Source organism: Copadichromis virginalis, linkage group LG14, assembly GCF_057382275.1.
Source record: "Copadichromis virginalis isolate Kocher_CV1m ecotype Utaka linkage group LG14, C_Virginalis_male_GT1.1, whole genome shotgun sequence".
Classification (NCBI taxonomy): Eukaryota; Metazoa; Chordata; class Actinopteri; order Cichliformes; family Cichlidae; genus Copadichromis; species Copadichromis virginalis.
Window position 1 is genome coordinate 3,951,765 of NC_140631.1, and position 19,202 is coordinate 3,970,966.

The 19,202-nt window shown below is 41.2% G+C and overlaps 1 protein-coding gene across 1 annotated transcript in view; it reads right to left on the reverse strand.

The window, feature by feature from the left end:
• Window positions 1-1,546: 1,546 nt before the first annotated feature.
• Window positions 1,547-19,202, reverse strand: part of LOC146693237 (uncharacterized) — a 100,725-nt gene continuing 83,069 nt past the window's right edge. The window contains exon 3 of the mRNA XM_085429872.1: window positions 1,547-1,763. Within this exon, the coding sequence (XP_085285998.1) occupies window positions 1,568-1,763 (196 nt within the window). The 3' untranslated portion in view covers window positions 1,547-1,567. The remainder of the gene's footprint in view (window positions 1,764-19,202) is intronic.

Genomic DNA, 19,202 nt, shown 5'->3' on the forward strand with positions numbered 1-19,202 from the left:
GCAGCCTCGGGCCGAGCAGCTGTGAGCAGATGTCAGTATAAGTAAACAAGGGACTTGGGAGAGAGAAAGAACGTGATTGGGCCAACCCTCTTATTTACGCATGAGTGCCGCTGCACCACCGATATTTACATTTAAATTGATGTTTCAGATACTTAATTAAAGACGAGGACTGGGCTCTTCTGGTCGGCGACTGCCTCTTCCTCATCTTCCTCCTCCTCAGCAGAGTGCACAGACTGCTCACTGGAACCCACACCACTTCTCTGAGCCCTGTCAACAATATTTCACTGGGGGCCAGTTAGTGACAATGCACCCTATTTTTGCTTCAATGGTATTCTTTCTGTGTGCATTATTGAATACACAATGCCCCCTGGTGGTTTGTGATGCCCAGCTTACATGCACATACAATGCAACATGTCTTTGTGTCCTTAGGTTTGCAAATAGAGACAATGGTCATTTATATAGTGAGTGTATGAAATATGTGAATTGGGAAGCTTTTGAAGGGCCTCTGCTGTCAGACCACCAAAATGATGGACATGGGTATTATGCAGTCATGATAGTGGGCAAACAACATTACAGTCATACAGTCATATTAAATATTTTACACTAAATAAATAAATATTACAACAAACTTGTTCAAGTTTTCATTTGTAGTTTATGTCATTTATGAGGCTTACCGCAGGCTTAATCTAGGATGCAAAGGTTACACAACTCAGACAAGAGTCTGCTAATACTTTGTCATTTAAGGGAAAAAAGAAATTGCACAGAGCACCTCAGATATCCAGTGGGCAGAGTAGTTTTTATTTGAAATGGTGTTTGTATCCACCTGTTGACACTGCTCTGTTATGTCCTCCACCACAGTGCCAGTCTTTCTGTGTTAAACATGTGCTGTTTGGAGCAGGTAGTCTGTTTATTATGCTCCTTTTGACTGATAACATCTTCCCACTCCATCTACTAGAAATCAGGTGGAAGAACATAATCTGCAGGTACTAAAATGAAAAAACACTAACGAATTTGATCATTCTTTTTTTTTTTTTTTGCCTGTCCTGTTTGGCTCTTTTGCCATAAGAATTGTTGTCTAAAGGCAAAGAAAGATGCCCAACTGATTTACTTTACCAAATTGACCATCCCAGCCTTGCCGTAATGGTCTATTTGATTCACCTTTTATTGTTTATGTTATTTTATTTTCACTTGCTAAATACGGTACAGACTTGACTGGGGAAAAGAAAAGGGAGAAAGAAAGAGGGAAAGAAAAACAGTGGGGAGGAGGGACAGGGGCAAAAAACAAAAACCAACAAAATAAGCAGACAAAAAATACAAATATCAATCACCTTGATCAGCTGTTGAGAAAGAAAAAAGAGAAAACAAACAGAAGAAAAAAAAGAGCAATATAATAAACAACATCACGATGATCTATGGGAATATAACAGTAAATACTAAATATTAAACATTATTGTGCAGCACGTAAGATCGACAGCGCACAGTGTGCTTTGAGGTAGGAGCCAAAAAGGGTGTAGTTTGTGGGTGTGAGCACCCGTGTGCACACCTGTGAGCATGAGCGCGCTTGTATTTAAAAGGTTCCTTCATGTAATGATCTGCTAGAGGGTGTGGGGGGGGCACAGCCCCGTCCACCAGGGCATGAAGCAGGTATGGAGGAGATCAAAACTCCAGACATCCAGAGGCCCCCAGAACACAAGAGACCAAGGAAGACCAACAGAGGGGCAGCCGCGCCACTGTCCCAGAAAGAGCTGAGGAGAGTCCCAGATTTGGGGTCACCCAGAAGCCGCGGAGCAGAAGCCAGGGGGGGTTGCAGTGACGTGCCCGTGAGCTCCGCCGGCGGCCAGCTGTGCTAGAGTGAACGAGCCCCGGGCCGAGAGGCTGAGGGCACGCCACCCCCGAAGTGGCCCGAGCGAGCCCCAGGCTCCAGGCCCCGACAAGCAGCCACCAGGAGTGATTTGATCATTCTTAATCAGTTCGATGCCATTTGATGGTGCACATATGATGCTTATACTATTAGTTTAGGTATTGCATGGACAAATTTAAAACACTGGTTGGAATAAAGTCACTTGTTTAAGACCAGTTTAAACTGATTTGGATCAACAGATAGATTGAACATGATGTTGACCCAGTAATTTGACAATCCATAGCCCTGTCCAACCTGGTGCTTGTGCGTGCTTGTGAGGTAATTTTGCACAATGGCCAAGGAGCTACATTGCTCTTTATTAACACAGTCTCCAAGGAGGAAAAGTCTTAATGCAGTGGCACTCCAACCCTGATGAACCGTACTCCCGGCATGCTAGACTGTCCTCACTGGGGCCCTCAGATGGGCCGCCTGACTGCCCCACAGGCCGACTCCTGTCCACCACTTGCTCCCAAACAGGCTTTTAATAGGTTTTAAAAGAGGGTTATTAACATCACCTGCTAATTATGTTAAGGACCTAATTAGGGAATGAGAAAAAAGGCCTTTTTGTCTAATTAGGCTTTCTTTTTAAATACACTGATAACCAAGGGAATGCTGAGATCTCTGTAGAAATGAGAGTGCAATGAGCCAGTGAGAGGATGCTTCAGAAAAAGACTTAACTCTTTCGTCAGAGCCTTGACTCTATTAACAGGCCACTAGCAGAGTGCAATTACCACCCAAATCGTTTATTTAGGACGTGTTTATCTGGAGTGGGAGTCTGCATCATTTAGCGCATTATAAACTCAATAGTAGCTTCATTAGCGATTACAGTCAGTGGGTGGTATTACCTGCCTGACAGCCAACCACAGCCTGATGATATCAGCTCCTACTACTGAATTACAAGGCGGGGACCTAATTTTTCAACCTATGCTGCTCGATCTTGCTGTTTCCTCCAGTCAAGCGCTACCTGGCTGGTGCACCGCCAGCAGCACTTCACTGGGCCTTCAGCTGCAACGTGGGAATGGAAAGAGACAACATACAAAGGTGTAATCACAAAGTAAGAACAAGAGACGCTGGAGCAGGGAGAGAAGTGGGCAAAAGAGGAATTATGTTATATTCCTACAATATCAAAGTTAGTGACATGGCTGCAGTGTATTACAGGTTGACGTTTGACAATGAAACAGCACAGGAAAGCAGGTGAGGAAGGGTCGGCAATCCAAGAGAGAGAAAAAGGAGATCCATTTCATTTACATGTTGCACATTTAAAAAAACAAAAAGATAAAATTAGGTGAGTGTGAAATGCGTTTTTTACATTCCTAATAAATTATTCCTAATAACGTAGTTATCGACAACTTTTTTTAATGTTAGATTGTTTTAGGTTTATTTGAATTTGCGTGTTAAAACTAAAAAATTTAAGTAATGAGTAAATAAGAGATTGTATACCTAAAAAAAAGTCTGATTGAAAATGTTTAGAATATGATTAGAATGTTAAGCGGCCAGATTTTCTTCTTGGCTTCTGATAACTGTCAAACACAACGTAAAGATTAATTTAATGAACCATCGAGCCAGTAGTTCTGAACTGTTGTTAAGCCAGTGTGATCATTTTTAAACAACAAACCTACTGAAAACATTTATACACGGATACAAGAGTGCATACAGTCACACTACTAATAATCAAAATCATAACTAATGAAACAGAACAGAACAGATCATGTATAGATGACTCTGTTACATAGCTTTATTCCTGATTTTTTTTTATATTCATGTTAACTTATAGATATCAGAGGTGTCAACCTTGGGTTCAGGGTATGAAAGTAATATATATAGTCATCTTTCTTTCTTTTCCTTTTTCTCTGGAGCCTCATTTCAAAAACCATAAAATACTGATGTTTTTCATAAACACTTTGATAATTGATTTTTAACACAGTGGGAACCCCGTTATCACCATTTTGCAACATGCAGAGTAGTCCAAAAAACAGATATACCTAAACATGTTTCTTTAATATCTCTATTATGAAGCATATAAAATAAAAATGATAACCTTCAGATTAAAATTAATGCGTCCGTTTTTGTTTCTGTTTTTGTTTTTGTTTTGTTTTTTGTTTTTTTTGGGGGGGGGGGGGTTCTTTGGGGGGGGGGGGGTTGTTTTTTCATCAGACAGCCAATGCTGTATATATCCACACACAGAGAAAAAAAAGTTTCAATATTTTATTGTCACTGAAAAACTGTTTTACACGACTTAATTGCAACAGCAACATTTATTTTCTTTCCGACTCTATTTTAGCCTTCTAAGGCCCGAACTCTTTCACAGCATGAATTTAAAATTTTTCTTTTCTATTTGGGTTGATTGGGACCTGATGAATGCAAAAACAAAGAATTACCAGATTTATTTTTTTTTTTTACCTAATTTTTGTTTCTGAGACAAATGAGATCCACATATGATATATATATATACCACACTGGTTTTGATAGAACAGTGGCAGTATAATGTCCTCGTAAGTAGATATCAGGTCCTTGTAGAGAAAAATTAAGTACTGTGATGTCCACATATATGGACGCCAGGTCCTAGGAGGTTACGTAAGAGATGAAAATATCCCTGTTAAACATCAGAGATTAGAGAAAGGGACTGCATGCTGTTAAACATCAAAACAGTTTGTATGTGCACCTTAAAGGTTGGCAAACAATCTTTATCAGGTGCTACAAAGAAGATATTATGCTGTAATTTAACGATCGGAGACGGAGGTAAAGATAGAAGGGTAACGCACTGAAAACGAGCTGGAGTGAGACACCTCGGATATGGGAGTCAAGTGTTGGGAACCAGCAGCATTGCTTCCTGTGTGATTACATGTTTAATTTACTTCGCATCTCAAAAATTGTCTGCTATGACAGAGCCAATTTACAGTGATCCTCGTGTGAGTGTCAGGCAAACGAAAGGAAGACTGCAATGAAACTGCTCTCCACAGCCTCTAATGGAATCTCAATGAACCCCTGAGCTGTGGGTCCAGAAGAGCAGACAGCTCCGCTATTAGAGCGCAGGACCTGCTTTACCCAACCACCCCTCGCCTTGGCCCACGTGTTATTAGTGCTTCACAGAGAAAGGGGAGGTTACTTCAACTTAGGCCTGTTTACCTTGACATTTTCTAGATCCAGCTAGGGTGTGTGGAAAGGGGTAAAATAGCAGCTTTCTAAATTGACAGAGCAGGACACTGTGTTTAAAGTGATAGCTGATCACCAGGCTGTCCTTGATGTCCAATCTTGATTCCAAACAGACAAGCAAAGCATGGATATTGCACATGGTAAGTATACCTGGCTGTCATTTTCAAGCAGACTTTGAGAGAAAAATCCATCTGGCAAACAACATTATTCAAATGATTTTAATGTTCCTGGGAAATTTAAGGTCAAATTGCAGAGCTGCAATTGAAGGTTTGTGCTGCTATCTCAAATTCATAAGCATATTGTCTTTGAGGCCGCCAAAATTCCATCCTGGAAGAAGCAAGTTAAAGACTACAGTCAGAACAGCAGTTATGTTAATTCAGTGCTGTTTAAACAAATGTCAATGGCTGAGGGCTGACAGACTACAACAGTGGTAATGTGCAAGGTTTGCACCGACAGTAGGAGAGAACCTGCCTTGCTCAGGGGGCCTCGCCTGAGTCCACTCTTGCAAATGCATGATTCTGTTTAAATAAAGCAAAACACCACTCAATAAAAATAAAGAAAAGGTATCCTTCTGAAAGGGAAAAAGAGAAAGAGGATAAATGATAAAGAGGAGATAATGATGATCAAATAAATAATTGAATGCTGCTAATCTGGTCTTAAATCTGGAGGAGATGCATCTAAATGATAAAGGTTTCAATAGCATTGCACTATTTCTTTTGTTTACTTTGACATTTAATGTTAGTTAATTTAGCTAGCAGAGCATCCTAGTGTGTCCAGCTCTGGTGGGTATGATATGAACGAGTCTTGGGTAACCAAGAATCAGAGTCAGGACATGGTGTTGGATTATTTATAACATAATAGCGATGAAAGTTGGTTGGACTGGCGATTAGCAAATTTTTGCTTAGGGCCGCAACAGACTTTAAAACTGTCACTGCTAATATTACAGCATCAAAATGTGCCTTGATGAAACTGTTGTGAATCTGCACTTTATAAATGAAGTGATTTTCCATCACCTGTGCACAATTAGTACTGACACTTATGAACTCTTTGACACAATTTGTATTCCTAAGTATGTTTTTTACTGTATTTAATTGTAACTTAGTTAGATAATGAAAAGTAACTCTAATATTAAATGAAATAAAGCTGAAAATGATTAGTGTAGTTTTGTAATAAACAAAATTACACCGCATACAGAAAGAGCTTGTGCTCCATTTCTCCCACTGTATTCTGTAAGTTAGAGGTTTTGATTGCAGGTGTGAGGAAACCTTTGGTTACCGCCTTTTTTAATAGTAATTTATTGTGATGTATTTAAATAATTCCACTTCCTGAAAGTTTTTTCAAAATTAAACTTTCAAAAAGAATTAACGGTTCGCACACTGCAGACCTCCAGTGAAGAGTTGCTCTTCATCAGCGAAGAGCCGGCGTGCTCGAAATGCAATAAATAAGAAATCTGCAGTGTTTGAACCGTTAATTCTTTTCTTTGTCCCATTTTTCCGGCTCTGCAGCTGCTCCTTAGAATCAGGAGGTTGGACTCTTTTTTGCTCATACTTTTACCACAAAAAAGATTTTATTTGCATGCACAATATAACATGCACAGCTAGTATTCTGTATCCATCTAGACACTGTATGTACTTCTTGCCTCATTAAATATTTGCTTTAATTGGCGCTGTTTTTAAAAAAATTATTTTCTAAACTACTCAAAAGACATTATTTTCCATCTAAAAACACAGTTTTGAAGATTCTGGATACTTGGATGGAGTCTACTGTGTGACCACTTTATCTTTTCTTTCTTTATTTACCATTTACTTGGGTTTAGGGAACAAAAAACCTTGGTCATGTTTAAGAAGAAACATCTTTTCAGTTAAGATACACCTATTTACAATTTTAACCACTTGCCTTAAAAGAAAATTGTAAACTTACCTTAACTTAATGGAATAAGGCTGCAATAAACCAAAAATATTGGGTTTAATTTCAAAGATCCTAAAACCAGACTTTACTTAGCAGTACAAATAAAAACATAACGTTCACAAACTAAATCTCTCCTTCCTGAACCTGTTGGGAAAGTAGCCTGGATGTGTTTCTATCTCCCCCATGGAGTCATACTTCACAGAAAACAACATTTTCACAGAAAACATTTGTGTGTGTGTGTGTATGTGTGTAGTTGGGGGGAGGGGGGGGGGCTGGGAGAAGGGTGTTTACTGTTTGCTGACGCTGACCCCGGCCATGGAGAGACAAGATGAATTTGACAGCTAATGTAAAAATAACAGACAATCATAAATCAAGGAAGCAGGCATCGTGAGTCGATGATGAGAGTTAATCAATACAGGCCTGACTTTGCCATTGTGCGAAATGGCACTCCATTTATTACAGGGGGGACTTGGAGGAGAAACATTATTCATATTAGATTATGCACATGCTGCTGGGAGAGAAGCAGAAGGAGTGTTGAAGGAGGGAGCTGCTTAGCCATTGCACAGTTGATGCAAAGGGCCAGCGCTTAGAGTGAGACTTGACCCCAAAATAAGAAATTACTCACCATCGTTTACTTTCACAGAAGTGTGACAATTAAATGTCCATACCACAAGTTAGCTGGAGCTGTTCCTTGCCAGCTTTCATCTAAACAACTAAAATGGTTTCTCCTTTCCCACTACATTTCACTCAGTTAATTCAGTTTAGGCAACATTAAACCCACACTAATTGTAGATGCACTTACAATTTTTCATCAAAAAGAAAATTCAGAAGCTATTCTTTGTGCAGGCTGCTTTAACAACCAGTGTACAGCAATCTAGAAACTCCCTAAAATTTTGCTTATCTGGTAGTTGGGTAGTTGGCTTTCCGAACTGTGTCTAGAAATCGAAAATAATGATCACAAGAGATTGAGACCTGGTTAATAGGCTTTTTGGCTTTCACACATTACACATCCACTAAAGTCTGGAGTATACAAGACCTATGATGGTGTCCTGTGGTTTTCAAGAACTTTCAAGTTCTGTTAGTTATGAGTTAGAACTGTTGCATACAAGACTTGTTCCAGGACAATTCTAAACACACTGTTGTTGGCTTATGGTTCCTTCCTCCATGGACCACTCTTGGTAGCTAATTCGCGCTTACTGACTGGGAGCACTTCAGAAATGAGTTGACCCTGTGGTCTGGCATCATCAGAAAGTTCCTGTGATGTCCAGCACAGTAACTGTGAGTATTGACTCAGCCATGCTTATAAAATAAATAAATGAACAAGTAACTAAAACAAAAACTTTTTTTCACCAATGACCAAAAATAAAGTTTAGGCTCACAGGTGTGTGTTCATTGTTCTCTCACAATGAAAACAAATCTACATGGAACACCTTGATGATTTATATGGCCTCAGAAACTTCATGCAAGTATTAGCATTTTTTTAGCTTGTGTCATCAGTCCCTGAAACTGTTTCACGTTTCCTGGAGCAGCATTGGTCTTTTGGAGTGTTAAGGTAGTTATAGAGGTAAGAGCAGGAGATTACAGACAGCTTTTTGGCACATGGACTGACTTGAGTGGCTGTGACTGGCCTCCTCTAGGGAAATAGGGCCTTAGGAGTGGGGCTTCTGATTTACTCCTGGCTCTGGCATGTCTCACTGATGAGCTCCAGGCAGCCCAGGCCCCATGCGGGGATTGGCTAGGACCAATATGTTCCCTTCCACTCAAAAAGACAGGACTAATGTGTTAGAACCCAGGAACCAGTGCCCCTTCGCTACCCTTAGTAAACCCTCCTTCAACTTTCATTTAAGCCTCCCTCTATCTCACCTGGCTCTTCTGCTCTCCCATTGGTTCTTCTTCATATCAGAGCCTCTCCATCCGTCGCCACCTATCTCAGCCTTGCTCATATCACCTCTTTTCCCATCTTCCCCTCTACTCGCCTTTGCCTCCGTCTCATCCCTGCCTGCTGCTGCTTCCTGGTGCTGCAGTCATTTTTCCTCACCTGGGGCTCATTCCTAGGTCTAGGGGAATGTATGGCTTTATTTGTGTGGCACCAGCATTTTATTGGATTCCTATTGCTTTGGAACAGAGGTACCACCTTCCAAATTAATCAAGGGCCAATTTAATTCAAAATTCATGAAAGGGGCATCCGTCAAAGTGCTGTCTCCAGTCTACTTTGTGTGTTCTCAAGGTGCCTCTTCTATGCACAGAAAGCCATCAGTAACTCTAGTCCCATTTTCCTTTCTGATTAGAAACTACTGGGTGGTTTCTTTAACTCAGTGTTGGATTTCAACCCCAAAAAGAACCTCATTGCTTCTCTCAGTTGGGTAAGACACTGTACCTGATCACACAAGCCTGATAAATCAGTGTCTTTCAAGGCGTCTACTTTGACATTTCCATCATCATCAGTAAGCCAATTCTATTCAAACAATAAGTGATTTCTATTATTTGAAAAGGCAATATATACATTTGTACAGTCTGACAGATTTTTTGGATAATCAGAGGAATCCATCCCAATCCATGAAGTATTTTGTTTGTATCTCCAGAATTTTATCAGAAATTGAAAAATCAAGTGCTTATTTGTCCAGTTTATTAGCCCTGATGGTTTCTTTGTGCAGCTTTATTAAGCTATTTTTTCAAGCTTTAATGTGTCTAAACAATTCTTAGGTTCTAGCTGGGTATATATACATATATCGCAGGTCACCAGCTCACATCACTCTCTATTAACCCCCGCTCCAGCTCTACCCACTATCCAGCTCTTTATCCCAACTGTCTCTCCTCATTCTGACCTCCAAAGACCATGCTGAAAATTTCACACAATCGCTCTGCACACCAGTGTTTGCACCAGTACTGGGAGCCAATATGTTGCTATAATTGGGCCTGTAGTGGGGGCAGAGTCCAAGGCAATTAATCCTTTCCTCCTGTTGTTTGCACCCTGGTTGGCAGTGACAGGGTGGAGCATAATTGGACAGGAGCACACTTGTCCCCTCCATTTTACATTAATATCCCTTCAACTTCAGACTCTAATCCCAGACAGGTAGAGAATCCCACTTCTGCCACCAATATCCACTCGGTCTCTGTTTCCTGCTCTCCCACTCCCACCTGTCAACTCTCCTCCATCGCCATGCTGGGCTAATCTGTGGTCCAGATGAAGTGAATGGTTAGCTGAGACTGAAGTGGGTAAAATGGGATGAGGAGGAGGGGTAGTGTGTATATTGTGTGTCTGTGTGAGTGCAACCATGTGTGGGGCCATGCAAGCAGAAATTGTGAATAGATCTCCATCATATTTTTGAGCACTTTTTGGATTCTATACAGTCTAAAGATGTTCAGAACTTTCATTTACTTGGGGCTGCATCACTTTTTTCCGTTCCCCTAGCTGTGTGCGTAACAACTAAAGCTTATCTCTTCACAAGTTGGTATGTCCTGAAAGTATGTACTGGGACATCAAGAAGCCAGATGACACACACCAATTAGTTAAACTGCGGGGCTGTCTTAAAGACAAAAATACCTGGATGACCTCTACTTTCCTCCTTTTAAATTCAAATCAAATTGAGGTTATTGTGCTAAACAGATATTTTCTCTGGATGGTATTACCTCGGCCTCGAGTAACATTGGTAGGAATTTTCCAGTCACTTTTGACCAGGAGCATATTGTAAATCATTACTATCAAGTCACTATGAAAGCTTTCAGTTGTTCCAAAATACTGCACCAATGGTACTGACACGGCCTAACAAGAGAGACTGTATGTCTCTATATTGGCTTCTCTCCATTGGCTCCCTGTTAAATCCAGAAATGAATTTCAAATCTTTCTTGTTACACACAAGGCTCCATTTTATCTAAAGACATCAACGTATCTTATTATTTCAACAGAGCACTTTGCTTTCGGGTTGCTGCTTACTTGTGGTTCCTAGGGTGTTTAGAGATAAAATGAGAGGGAGAGCGTTCAGCTTTCAGGCCTGTTTCTGCTAAACCAGCTCGCAGGTTGGATTGGGAATCTTACTTTTTATATTAAGCCTATTTTTTTCTGTTTCAATAAAGCTTGTAGTTAGTTATGCTGCAATATGCTTAGGCTGCTGAGGGCTTCCCATATTGCATTGAGTGTTTCTTCCTCACCCACTCTTTTCAGTCTCATTTGTTTATACATCACTTTGCATATACTCATTAGTTATTATTAATCTCAGTCACTCTTCTACAGGATATATCCAAAGTGTGAAGGAATGTAGCTAAATATGCTTATGGAAAATGAAGATGAATTTTAGACAACTACCACATTTGCCATATCCAAAGATATTTATCTTAGTTTTCAGCTGTTTTGGAGCTGAATCTGAGTTTTTAGAGAAAAGTTCCAGTTACACAGAGATATTTTTTGGTAATATATAAAGGTGTGGATAAACAACACATCTTTCCTGTCAATGAACCAGTAGATTTTGCATATTTGGAAAAACTGCATTGGTGAAGTATTTTTTTGACCTCTGATATTGATTGTTTGATTTACAAACTATGTAGATGGTTTACATAGGCAAAACTACAAAAATTGTGTTTTTTTCCTCAATATTATGGAGGGCATTTTAAAGAAACATAGGCAGAAAATATTGCTATACTTAATTCTTGTAGCTTCACACCTTTTAAATAGCCTCAATCTTCTTTGTTCTTCCCTCCCTCTAATTTCCAAATTCTCTTATTTTCCTGTCATGAACACCTCGCCCATCTTCACAGCCGTCTTTCTCCTTCCTCCTCCTTTTATGAGCTATTTCTAATCTTCAAGTGACTCTTCTAAGCCTAGGTGTGCTTCAAAACAAATCAATAAGACTATAATAGCACTGTGCACGCTTTGTAATTTTTATATCATTAGTTTTTTTTGTTGTTGTTTTTTTCTTAAATTTTCTTTCCTTTACCTCACCGTGCTTAGTTCTCCTGCATCAAAAGATGAGGGGTGTAAAGAGTGCCTTAGTAAACTTAATTTAGTATTATTTGAATTTTTATATCAGTTTGTTTCATAATGACACAGCAATGCAGTTTGCTTGTAGAAGGAGAAGGTGCAAGAAGGGCGCATGGAGCGGCAGGTGGAGAGGAGACAGAGAAGGCAGAGAGTGAAAAAGGAAAAATCAATACAGCCAGCGCACTTTTTCCCCGCCATGGCAAAGAGAGGGGATCTATTGTGGGGGAATGATGATTTATGTCAGGGGTGGAAAGGCCGTCAGGGTGCGTCGGGGACGAAGGTGTGCGCCAATAATGATTAATGCCCCCCTACATCCTGGAAACAACCCAGCCAGCACTCTTTCAGGCTACCATCATGCACACCACCCCATCCTGCCTCCCTCCTTCACCACCACCAGCCCCCTTCTTCTCCCCCTGCCCTCTCTGACACAGGACCTTTACCTCTCTTTCCAGACTGCAGTGCCAAATTCCTTACCCTGCATGCAGTCTTCTGTATGCATGTATTACAGATAATAGTAAATAAATGTAGATGCAAACACATATGAGAAGAACACTTTCAAAAGAAAATGTAAAAATATGTATTTTATCGGTCTCTAGAGTGCCCACAGATCTACAGAAGTCAAATCATCTTCACTGTACCTCTGATCATATGGCAGCTGGGATAGGCTCCACTCTCTTCCAACACTGTTAAGGATAAGTGAAAGAGGATGAATGGATGGATGTCTGGATGGATGGAATTAACACTATGCATACAATAGATTTAATAGTCTTTGCATTAGTCATTGTGTTACCAGGTTTTCTTTTCTCAGATTAGCTTATTTTAGGAATGGACTCTGACTTATTCTAATATGATAATGGTTGGGTCATTCACAGTAATGTGGACTTTTAGGAGTTTTATTTTTACAAATGTATAATGTGCATCAGAGATCTAATATGGAAGGATTAGGTTGAAATTTTACCATTTGCTTGGCTAAAAAAAAATAAAAGAAATGCTTAGGCTTTGGTTTAGCACCACTGTTGGGTAGATAGCTTGGACTGGGAGGACTGTAAGGTGCTAGTTCAGATTTGCAGCTACCACTGTCGGCCAGAACACTACTCAAGGCCCGGATGAATGTTCAGAAGGGAAACAATGAAGACACCGAGGATAGTGCAGACTCTTGTATTGACTTCACACAGTTGAAGGTAACAGGGATTGTCAGAGGAGCAGGTATTGCATACAGGTTTAGGTGCATGGGCATGTGTATGTGTGTGTGTGTGTGGTCTGTTGCTCATTAACGCACATTTCTCACGGAATGACCAATTCTCTGCTGGTAATCTGGAGCAGAAAAGCTCAGGTGCCTTGCCCACGTTTCTCCCTGCCCATAGTCTCTCTCATACAAAGCGGTGGGGTGACCACTACTGGCCACTCTAAAACTACAGGTGAACTAACAACTGAACAGAATAAAACCGTAACTACGGGGCCTTTTGTACAGCCGCCCCCAAATGTATGAAGTACATTTGTTCACAACAAAAGGGAACTTTACAAACAAAGTCACGGTGATTGTCCTTTGTCTTCGTCCGGGATGGCAGGCAGTACCACCAGCCTTACCACAGGTCGGGTGAAGGTCCTGCCTTTCACCTTGATGTCAGCGGACCTGATGTGCCTGTCGGCACTGGGGTGAACTTTGGAGATGCGACCCACGAGTCAGGAAGCGCGAGGCAGCTGAGGATCTAGATTTAGGGTAAGCCACTTGAGAAAGTGTTCCGTCAGGCTGCCCCATTAGAAAGCAGTTGGGGGTCACTGGATCAGGATCACTGATGTCAGATGGGACATAACCTAGTGGTTTGGAGTTCAAGATGCCCTCCACCTCCACCAGGACCATGAGGAGGACCTCTTCTTGAAGGGGTTGGGATCCTACTGTAGTGTAGAGTGCCATCTTGACAGATCTAATCTCCCGCTCCCACACTCCCCCGAAATGAGGAGCCGCTGGTGGATTGAAGTGGAAGACGATCTTCTGGGGAGCCAGGAGCTTCTGCAGGTCAGAGGTCATGGCTGCAAAAGCTGCTTGGAGTTCCCTTTCTCCGCCACGGAAGTTGGTCCCTTGGTCTGAGTACAGCTTAGCTGGGGTTCCTCTCCTGGCAATGAAACGTCAAAGTCTCATTAGGAAGGCATCCATATCGATGGAGGTTAGGACATCAAGGTGGACCGCTCTGATAGTTAGGCACTTAAAGATGATGATGTTTTTTTTTTCACAGGAAGAGGAGGAGGTAAGTGACGGAAGTGACGGACAAGGTAAGCAACTCATGTTGTAACTGACGTCAGACGCCGGAGATTTTAGCGGAAAATTAAAGCAAATGGTAGTTTAGATCTGAACAAATTCATTTAAGCTTCAGTATTACCAAATACACTTATCAATTGTCTTATAACTAACACTATTTGTCTAAATAATCTCCAACACCCTGGAGAACAACGAGGAGAGTTTAGAGGCTCTCCAAGATTATATTGATCAGTGCTTTCAGGATCTCGTGATGAAGAAGACCCAGTGTGCAGCTTCCCCGGCCAAACCTGAGACGCCGTCGTCGAAAAGACAACGCCCGGCAGATTCCCCCGGCTCAACATCGCCAGCCGGCAAAGATATTGCCGACATACTGGAGTCAATCGACAAGCGATTGTCCAGTTTCGACGCAAGGCTGTCCTTGGTGGAGATTCTTCACCGAGAATTTAAATGCTTGCGAGAATCCCTGGAGTACAGCCAGCAGCAGGTGGAAATGCTTGCTGCTGAAAATGCCACGCTAAGGGAGTCGGTGAAATGTCTCACAGATAATGTTACCCAGCTCAATAGAGAAAATAAAAAAATAAAAGAAACAGTTATCGATCTACAAGCTCGTAGCATGCGTGATAATCTGGTATTTTCTGGTATTCCAGAAGCCGCTGGAGAGGACGCGGAGACCACGGTAAAAAGCTTCATCAAAACCCACCTGAAGCTGCCGGAGGACACTGTGAAGAACATCGTCTTCGATCGGGTACATCGCCTCGGCCCCATTCGGGCTACGGCCGGGAGACCACGTCCTATCGTGGCCAAATTCGGCCACTTCAAACAAAAGCAACATGTGAAAAGCCACGGCAGGGAATTAAAAGGAACGGACTTCAGCGTGAACGACCAGTTCCCCAAAGAGATCTTGGAACGACGCAGGGTCCTCTTCCCAATCCGACGCAGCTTCATCCAGAAGGGCTCCCGCGCTGTCATCGCTGTGGACCGGCTGTACGTGGACGGACAGCTCCACCGCGACCCCAACATCACTCCGTGGCTGTATTAACCTCACACCAGATAAGAATCAGCTGCACCCTTTCCCTATCCACTCACACTAACTTGCATTAACATCTGTTTAACTTACCAGCATCAAATCGCATCTTGTGTGATTTCATAGCAGAATTAACACCGTCACTCTCCGTCAGTGATTTAATTGGAATGTTTACGTTTTGTTTTGTTTTTTTTCTTCTCGTTTTTTTTCCCGCTCTTTTCCCCCTCTTGGTTTTATGCTGCTCACCCCTGTCCTTGGTTTCTTTCTTTATTCCTTTCACTGCCTCGATCACCTGCTTCGACACTCATCCACAAACATCCTTTATTTCGACACATACGCACCATGCGCTCAATGGCAGCACATTTACATCAGTCAGACAGCGCACACAGTCGTTTAGGATACACACACTTAAGCCAAGCCTACTCATATTAGTAACTATGCATACACAAAGTCAGACTCAGGGAGCATCTCGCCACACATTTTTTCTCTCTCTCCTTCTCTTTATTTATGAACAAGTGACGTATTCTCTCCACCTGTCTAAGCGACGCACACAGCATACATCCCTAGTTATACACAAACATCTATGGGTACACTGAGGTTCATTACATGGAATATAAATGGAGCTGGCTCCAGAGTAAAGAGGTTAAAAATATTTAACCAACTCAAAAAACTACAGGCAGATGTTGTCCTTTTACAAGAGACCCACAGACCTCTTAGAGGTTCGAATGAACTTAAAACACCTGAGTTTCCTAATGTGTTCTCAGCTTGTTATAATTCTAGACAAAGGGGAGTAGCAATTTTAATACATAAAAATATTAATTTCACAGTACTCGATACAGTTATAGATCCAGAGGGCAGATTCTTAATCATTAAACTATCTATACTTGATAAAAAGATATGTATTGCAAGTGTATATGGTCCAAATGTTGATGATCCCTCATTCTTTCACGGTTTTTTCAGTGCACTCTCTGAACACTTAGATGGCACACTTGTTCTTGGAGGCGACCTCAACCTTGGACTAAATGAAGACATGGATAGGCTCAATACAGCGGGAACTCAGCGTAATTGGCAGTCCACAAATATAATCAAACAGTATATGAGCGACTTTGGTCTTTGCGATGCATGGCGCTCCCTTCACCCCACCATAAGGAATATACTTTTTTCTCACATGTCCATCACTCCTACTCTCGTCTGGATTATTTTTTGGTCAGCAGCTTACTGCTGAACGACATTTCAGACACTGAGATTCATCCTATAGCTGTCAGCGATCATGGTCCTGTATCTTTAACACTAATGCACAAGAATAATACTACGCCAAGAAAAAACTGGAGATTTAATATATCACTACTTAAAGATGAAGACTTTATTAAATATTTTAAAAAAGAGTGGACTTCATATTTGGACTATAATGACACTCCCGAAACATCAGCTTCTGTTCTATGGGAAGCAGGGAAAGCTGTGATGAGAGGTAAAATAATTTCTTTCTCATCACATAAAAAGAAAAAAGAAAACAAAATTATTCAGGAATTAGAAAAAAACATCAAATCACTAGAAGAAGCCTATGCGTCCCACCAAGATCAGGAAACATTGAACAAAATACGCAAAACAAAACTAGAATTAAATGAGATAATTGATAAAAAAAACAAAATTCTTAGTACAAAGACTACGCCTACAAAATTATGAACATGGTAATAAATCCGGTCAATTTCTAGCAAACCAGCTAAAAATAAAGAAAGAAAAAACAACTATATGTGCTGTTCAAGATTCATCTGGGAACACAATATATGAACCGATACAAATAAACAACATTTTCAGGGATTTCTATAAAACGTTGTATTCACCACAAATAAACCCATCTAAAAAAGAAATTGATCAGTTTTTGGACAACATAACTCTTCCAAAATTATTAGACACTCAAGCAATGGCACTGGATTCACCACTGACACCAGGTGAACTCCAGGAAGCTCTGATAAGTATGCCCAATAATAAGGCTCCAGGTCCAGACGGCTTTCCTGCAGAATTCTACAAAGAATTCTGGTCGATTCTAGCACCAGTTTTCTACAGAACGTTGTTGGAAATTAAAGAAAAGGGCAGACTTCCATCAAATATGAATTCTGCAAACATTAATCGCCTGCTAAAACCAGGCAAAGACCCTGTATATCCCTCAAGCTATCGTCCAATATCCCTTATAAACGTAGACCTTAAAATAATCTGCAAAGCTCTCTCAAAGAGACTGGAGAAAATAACCCCCCTCTTAATTCATCCTGACCAAACTGGTTTCATAAAAGGTAGGCACTCATCAACAAATACACGTAGATTACTTAATTTGATAGACTACTCATACAGTAAAAACCTAGAAACTACAATATTCTCTTTAGACGCAGAAAAAGCATTCGACAGAGTTAACTGGAAATTTCTATTTGCAACTTTACACAAATTTGGTTTTGGATCCTCTTTCATAAACTGGTTAAAAATATTATATAATTCCCCAACAGCTTGTGTTAGAACAAATGACCAGACATCCTCCAGCTTCTGTCTCTTGAGGGGCACCAAGGCAGCAATGGCGTGTCCAGCGGGGTGGCCTGGGGGGGCACAGGCCACCCCCCAAACCAGACTGGCCACCCCAGGTGCCACCCCAAAGGCAAAACAATAAAATTCAATCAAATATCAAATGTCCGATTATGTTTTCACGGTGACGCTCAGATATCCGAGTGTAAGTGAATGCAGCATCGCTTCTGCGCTATGCGCATCACGTTAGCAAAGGTAGGAGAGCCAAGCGCGAAAGACGGCACTGCAGGAAACAATTTTTCGGTGAAAGAAAATGAGGACAGAATAAATGTCCCGGTAAGTAATATTAAGTTTGTTGAGTTTAGTAAACTTCGGTGAAATTAGAATACCAAGGAAAAAATAACACTTAAAGAATTATTGCAGCTGTGGAATATTTCAGACAGTATGCTACTGAGGGCAGCTAACATAAGAGTTATGAGTTATAAGATGTAATCTAAGTCGTAACATTGCTGTATGGAGCTGCAAATTTGGTTGCAGGTTAACATAGCTGGACTGGCCATCGGGCTTATTTGACTTATTTTTTATTATTTTTGTAACGGCATGAACAATGAGAGGTGGTGGATTGGCCAGATGCAGGTCGATGTGTAGAAATAACTCCGTTGTTTGGTGGTGGCTATGACGGGGCTTCCACAGAGGCAACAGATGGATGAGGGAAGGGGAGGCAGGAGGAGAGACCCGAAGCAGCCGCCAGTCCGAGTGTCAGGTGAACTGAACTTCAGGTAAGAAGTTATGACCTGCAGTCTATCTGGGTCAGATATAAACCAAATTTAGGTGGAGTTTATTTTCATGTTGCTGACTTTTTACTGTCAGTTGCAATAACTCGTACTGCGTTCTAGCCAGTTTGATGGAGTTTTTATACAGCTGGGTGGGTGCTATGATGTTACTGATAGTGAACTTTATTTTATTCATAAGGTTAGTAGAGTTGCCAACGGCTCCTTAAAAAAATGGAATGGTCCCTCATTCAGAGAAAATATTACGCGTTTCGTATTGAGCTGAGAAGAGACGCAGTTTGTCCCGGACTTTAGCTAGAATGGAAAAAAGACACAAAGCTGGAGTTATTCTGTCGTTATGCTGCACAGCTGCCTCTTCTCTCATTCTCTCCCCCTGCCTCTCCTGTTGCTACTTCAATCATGAAACTGATCAATGATCAGCTGATCGGCTTTTCTCTCTTGTTTGTTTATCGCCCACTTTGCGCCAGAAAGAGGAAACCAGCAGATATTGCGCTAAACAACAGCAGCACGTTTAAGCTTGATCGGCTGTTGTTAGAATTTATTTAATATTAATTTCTAGTATCAGCTGATGTTTGCTGGAGCCACAGCTGTAAAGCTGCTGGTCATGATGTCTGTTTAGATATGTGGTGAGAGGGAAACATGAAGATGAAACCAGGAGATGTCCTTACTGGATCATCAGAGCTGTG